This window comes from Lissotriton helveticus, chromosome 8 (genome assembly GCF_964261635.1).
Source record: "Lissotriton helveticus chromosome 8, aLisHel1.1, whole genome shotgun sequence".
Classification (NCBI taxonomy): domain Eukaryota; kingdom Metazoa; phylum Chordata; class Amphibia; order Caudata; family Salamandridae; genus Lissotriton; species Lissotriton helveticus.
In genome coordinates, this window is record NC_136069.1 from 211,760,524 (window position 1) to 211,767,104 (window position 6,581).

The 6,581-nt window shown below is 38.8% G+C and overlaps 1 protein-coding gene across 4 annotated transcripts in view; it reads left to right on the top strand.

The window, feature by feature from the left end:
* Positions 1–6,033, top strand: part of PATL2 (PAT1 homolog 2) — a 358,628-nt gene extending 352,595 nt beyond the window's left edge. For 3 of the 4 annotated variants that reach the window (XM_078655957.1, XM_078655956.1, XM_078655955.1), the window contains one exon: positions 5,216–5,389. In XM_078655957.1, the coding sequence (XP_078512083.1) occupies positions 5,216–5,255 (40 nt within the window). In that variant the 3' untranslated portion in view covers positions 5,256–5,389. Of the gene's footprint in view, positions 1–5,215 lie in introns of all 4 variants that reach the window. The other variant, XM_078655954.1, reaches the window with a different exon arrangement.
* The last annotated feature ends 548 nt before the right edge of the window (positions 6,034–6,581 follow it).

The window sequence follows — 6,581 nt, forward strand, 5'->3', positions numbered from 1 at the left end:
AACATAGTAACAACTATCACTAATAATAGCACTTGTAGATAAGCGCCATTGTAACAATTATGATCACAATTGCTTAATGAAAAACAATATAAAACACGCATCAAAGTGAATTGACACCTGATCACTGGTTGTGTGCAGCGTAATAAACGCAATTCACGAGGCATTTTCCGAATACCACCACGTTATTCCACCTTAGACCACGCATCAAACTAAGTCACAGCGAATTGTAGAACTATGGGCACAGCACTACAGTATAGCTTGAATCACCTCCCTCCGCCGTAGCATGATAATGGGAGAGTTGACGCCAGAAATGAGTGTGGTTCATTGAAAAGCATTGCCATTTTCTAGTTACTTTTCGAAATCATTTGATTTCGTGAATGTACCTTTCTACATAACTGTGTTTTCCCTACCCCATCTCCCTACATGTTGTATGTATGTCTGTTTATTTTACAGGTACAATGATGCCTTCTACTCCCTGAAGAATCAGGTTACAATTCACCTATTCTTTATTCTTCACACATTTTTTCACGTTTTTCACCCCTAATGGTCCTGACGAAAGCCTATTGACCTGTTGGCAACTCAAGGCTGAAACATGTTGACCTTTTTAACTCACGAATGAAGTGCGCTCGAAACCCTAACTCATTCTAAAGCTGCACGAATTATCTTATTAATTGTCCGAATCCAGAATCATTAAAACTTCCTTCTCTGGCTGTCCGGACTTTTTTTAAATCACCACTTATCGATGATCACTACTGCCTTAAACCAAAGGTAAAACCTCCTGGTGGAGGGTGCACACACACAACAAAGAAACGACCCGATGATTACGCACGCACGTGTAAACAAAAGCGGGGACACATTATATACCGCTACGAGATTATTCCAACATACACGTGTATGAGGGTCTTTTTTGGAAGATACCTACTTACCGACCTGCAAAACCTTGGTTCAAGCAGGACTAGTGATCCTTCCCCCCCCCCCCTGATTATGAGATATCACAACGGAGACTGAAAGGATTCATACTCTTGACTCCCCCCTCCTATTGATTATACATATATGTTGGTGCTAGGCAGAAATTTGTGTGCCAATGCAGGGGGAAAGGACAAAAACACACCATATTTCATAAATAAGGTTTATTCCTGCCCTTTCACAGTGGAGTAGGACAGCGCAGCAAGAAGCCTTGTGGTGCTGCCCTACGCCAATGCTTCATAAATGAGGCCCTTTGTTTTTAGCCACACCTTTGACCATGCCCCCACGCTCATTGACCTTTGGTTTGCTAAATGCTGTTTAATGAATTTCCCTAGTGTCAAAATTATTGGCTGTGGGAATTGGTGGAGTTTATGGTTGTCAATAGTTGTCGATAATGAGTACCAAGTTCTTGAAATGTTTGACATGGGGGTCTCTGCATCAAAAAGTTTGAAGACCTCTGCTCTGAGGGAAGTTTTTTTATTTTTTTTTACAAAAAAACTTTATTTTTATTTAATTTAGACCAATCACTTTGTCAATGGGTCAGCAGATTTATTGGTGAGTTGACAAACTCCCACATTGAAATATTTAACAAAGTATGTTTGTCTCAATTAAAAATACACCCTTTATATTGTAACCTACTCTGCTGTGAGAGTCCATCGGGTTTTAGTACATTACTCCCAACTAAACCCCGTGCATGGCCAAAAGGCAGTGCACAGTGGACGTTGAGCACAGGCCTGGCCACAGTCAATAGACATCTTACTCAGTTTTTTTCAATTCATTTCTATGATTTTTTTTCTTTAACAACCGTTTAAGGAGCATTCTAGTTAGTTAAAAACAGTATGTTATAACATTTTCACCTAACAAAACTCCTGAAATTCACCAGTTATAGTGATCTCAAGTAATAACTCATGCCCTTGCCTTGCACTATTTATGCATATTACAAAACTCATCAAAATGTTGCAGAACAGGTCCTATCACTGCAACATCGAAAATGACATCATTGATGACAACACTGCGCTCAGTGGGGGGAGCATGTTCTAGTTACTTTAAAGCAGGAGGTAGTTACTTGAGAAAACTGGTGAATTTCAGTGGTTTTGTGTGTACACACACACACACACACCCCCACCCCCACAACCCGGGGACGGGCACGACTGCTTTACACCAAAATACATTTTGTTTTTTTTAAATTTGTTTTTTCCCCTGTATATTGTTGCAGGCCCAGCAGTTCCCTTGACAAAGGTTTACAAAAACCCATAACAAAACCAGCATTGACTAAGCCAAAAGGCTTGCAGCCAACACGAGACCTATAGCCTTTGGCACGGCTTGATTTATTGGACATAGTATGAAACACTGAGGTTCAATTCTAACCATTGTTCAAAGATGTTAGATCGCTTTTTTCTTTTCAAGGACCAGTATTTTCAGTCCTTTATAAACTTAGTTTAGGCTGCAAGCGTCCATCAGCCAATCAGTGATAGCTTGCGTGTTTCTTAATCTCAGATGATTGAGAATTAGAAGTGCAGCACGTTTAACTGGAGAGATTACGCAGTCACTCCAACAGAATGGCGTAATTCAAAATGTCCAGAAGTTTCAGCCCATCTCTGAGCATAATGAGGGGACTGGAATTCAAAGGACCTGCAGATTCACCTTAGTTCAGAAAGATGTTTATTTTTTCTTTTTAAGACTGCTGCACTTTGTAGCAAGTAACTGTTCTCCTAATTACAATTCTACAAAAACTGGTTAGGTAAAAAGCTGGTTAGTTTCATAGGAAATAATGGGACGTTGAGTGACAGATATATTGACCCACTAAAATATCTAGTAAGTAAACTCATGAAGAACTGAAATAAGAAATGCAGCTTGCTTCATAGTATAGCAATCCTTAAAGAAAACAACCAACTTGAGTACTGTATTTGTAGTAGTTGCACCATGTAAAAACAAATATGCTTCTATCGTATAGTCCTTTTCGATTTCCAGTATAGCTGACAGTACTTTACAGATTTGAGGGGATGGACTGTCCGCTCTAATTCAGTTTAGTTCCTTTCATTTGCTTTTAATGACACCACAAAATTAATTAATTTGTAATTATCTGTTTGCATTGGTCTGTAGTGTTGTCTTGATGAGCATGTATGCCCATCTCCTGTGTGCACAAGTGGTGTTTGCTTATCGACCCTCTACACATGTATTCTTTGTACTTTTAGTCTTGACTTTAGTCTTGGTGTTCCCTCTAATAGTGACACCTGTTGCCTTTGTCTATACTAGTTTACCTTCTATTTAACCTAGACAAACAGACCTAAATGTTGATGGTAAAAATAACTTCATCATGTGTTAATGGAAAGCTGCTATTTGCATACTCTTATGAAGTATCTGAGACTATCATTAGAGGAAGATTGTTGCTTCCTCCTTCTTGAATAATCATTTTTGTACTGTTACACAGTTTAATTCAATAATAACAAGTGATGTTTCCAAGTTCTTCCTCTCCCTTTCAGTGATATAGACTTCACTTCATTCGAACGTCTTCAGGCTTTTTTTTGCTGCACATACGTCTGACAACCCTAGTTTAATTTGTAATCCCTACTCTTTGATCTTTAGCCTTATTGCTCCCCTTCATTATTTCTCCTACAGTCTTTTGTTGTAGTCCCTGTACACAACAGTCTCTGCTTATTCTCTTGCATACACTTAAATCCTTAAATTCTTACAGTGACTTGGCGGTCTTTCAAACTTATCCACTGCTTTCTTTGTTAAATTGTTTAAACCCTTATGTCAGAGGACATCCATTGTATGATGATTTAATGAGGGAACTGGTTTGCTTTCTTCTCCCTTTTCTAAATTTTCATTTTGTTATTCCTTTTCAGTAGTTCTCAAAACTGTGCGCCATGGCTCCCTGGGGAGCTGTCAAACCAAGCAAGGGGAGCCGCGCACCAAGCACTTTAATGCATTTAATGTTGAAGGGTCTGTTGGTTTCAGTTAAACTAATTAGACTTAAATGCATGTTGGCGATGATTTGTAAGTGACCTGCCTAAAGCTGTAAACGTAGTGTTTAATTAAGGGCATGTCGAGGGAGATGACCTCCATATTTCACTGGATCCCCATGTTCCAGCACTCCCAAAGTAAGCGGAAGATGCCTGATTTATTTTATTAGACTCTGTAATAGTTTCATTTTTTCCCAAATGCATTTTACACCAATGCAAGTTATCGGGAAAGTTAAGTTGTCCTGTTTATTAAAAACCCTAAGTATTAAGTATTGAAATTTGTACTTGAATCATCGGTACTACCAGTACACATTTCTTTCAGTACACCCACATTTCCAGACATGCCTGCTCTCTCCATGAGCACAGGGAAGTAAAATACCATACACAGCTTAATGCCAACATTTGAAAGCAAGAAAGAGGGACGTTTAAAATAAATAAATAAATCTGAGGTATTTATTTTACTTGCATTGATTTGAAGGCAATTTTAGGGAGGAGACAGCAAAAATAAAGCTGTATGTGGTTTAAAAAAATCAGGAGTCACCCTGCTGAGACAGCTATGTTGGCGTGTATGACATGGGTAGAAATGGAAGCGCATGCAAATAATCTTCAAGCGCAGAAACACTTTGGCAATGGGCCTACATGCATAGGGGTGGCATCTAGCACTGTTAGTGGGATAAAGTTTGAGAGGGTACTCTAAAAAAGTAATGGGCAAAGAAGTGTTTCTAGGTATCTTTTATGCCATCTTAGTAATGCGAAACAGTGTGCCTATATGATTATAATACCTTCGTTAGCTCCAGCCCAATTATTTTCAGGGAGAAAAATGCAAGTACTCCCAAGGCCTGGCACACATCCCCCCCCCCCGCCCTCCAATAAAAGTAACAGTTGGGGGCCACAGGTAATGGGTCAAGGGAGCCAGGGGTTGAAAAAGTTTGGGGAACCTACATTGTCCTAGATAAGCATGTGTATCTGAATGTGTATTTATATAGTTTTTATTACTTTTCTGCTGTAACTTTCGTAAAGCTTTCTAGCACTCTTGGGCCATGTGTTTTTTAAATATTTTTTTTATATAGAACTGTATTTTATTTCTAAACTTTTAATGGCACGTTAATGGGCCTTTCCTACCACCTTCATTTTACCCGTTTCTACCCTTTCAGTAGAAATTGTTTTTAACACGGACTTTGATTATTTTAGAACTAATGTATGTTAGCAAGTTATGCATCACAAGGGCATTCTACCCTGATTTCATTAACTATTTTAATTGATGATTAAATGTTATCTTGCAGATGCCCTCGGCTGCCTGCATACCCGGCTGTTCCATCCTAACATCACATATCCATTCAAAGAGCAGAAGGGAGAGATCCAGCTGCGTAGTTCTGCCCACCCCATGCCTTGTGGGAGTGCAGTATATTTTTTCCATATCGGAATTGAATATTTAATCCTGTTTTAAAGGAAGTTTTGGTTAAATCAATTACCAAAAGCGAGGTTCTATTCTCTATGGCATGCTTTGTTGAAACATGTTCAGTCAAAAATGGTAAAGCATTACGTTGTGACCAATTGTAAAACTCTCAAATGTGAGACTCTTAAAAGAACTTTTTTCCTTTTTTTTGTTTCCTTTTTTTTGTTTTCGTTTTCCTCCACTAATCATTGAGTGGAATTATGTATGGCACCAATTGCAGAGGAACAAATTACAGCAAGTGTTATTAGATGGAAATTTTTGGTATTTTTGTGGTGAACTCCTATCAGTGTGTCCATCATAGGCTGAAATGTACTTCCTTCACTTGAACTGTAAACTATGCATACTTAACAGTGTTCTGGTGCTGCTTTGGGATTGGTGCATACCATTCTAAATGTGGTCGTGTTTTGGTAAACTTATTATTTAATCCTGTTTTAAAGGAAATTTTGGTTAAATGGAATTACTGTAAATTAGATCTTTGATCTTACTTTCATGTTATTGAAAAGGCATGTAAAATTAGAACTGCTTAAGATTCAGTTCAACCATGTGTTAAAGCACAAATACGTATCTTGAAAAACTAGGAATAGTTTTTCCACTGAACATCTAAGATGTTCTGTACAGCACTTGCAGAATAAAAACCTACAAAAATTGGCAATATTGTTTCTCTTTGCATTAACTTACTAAGCTTTAGATGGGGGGGGTGAAGGGGCTTTGTTTGGCGAGGCTTTCGCATGAATAATAGAAAGAGTAAGCTAAAAATATAAGAAAACTGTGGCAATTAGAAATTGGGCAGAAAGACCCCTCTTGAATTAGTAGTGGTTGGCATGTAGCAGCACAGGGATTCCTGAAGTTGGAAACCGCATGCATGAATCCTGTTATCTTTAGAGTAAGAACGTGCACAATGGGGTAAAGGGCAGTAGAGCAGGTCTGCAAGAATGGCACGTATGCACGGATATTGTAGAAACTGACTTGAAGAAAGGTGATAAACAAGACAGCCGGACCAGCTTTATGGAGGTAGAGGCACATTAAGCCTGCTCTCGGTGACGGTGTGGGAAAGGGCAACATGGAAGATTGGATGAGCCCAGAAAATCACGAGGGCACCACCACTTTGGAAGTGGACACAGCTATGGGAGATTAGCAAATTACAGGGCTTTGGGGCATTGGATTTAATTGGAATCTCCACTATTGGGCATATT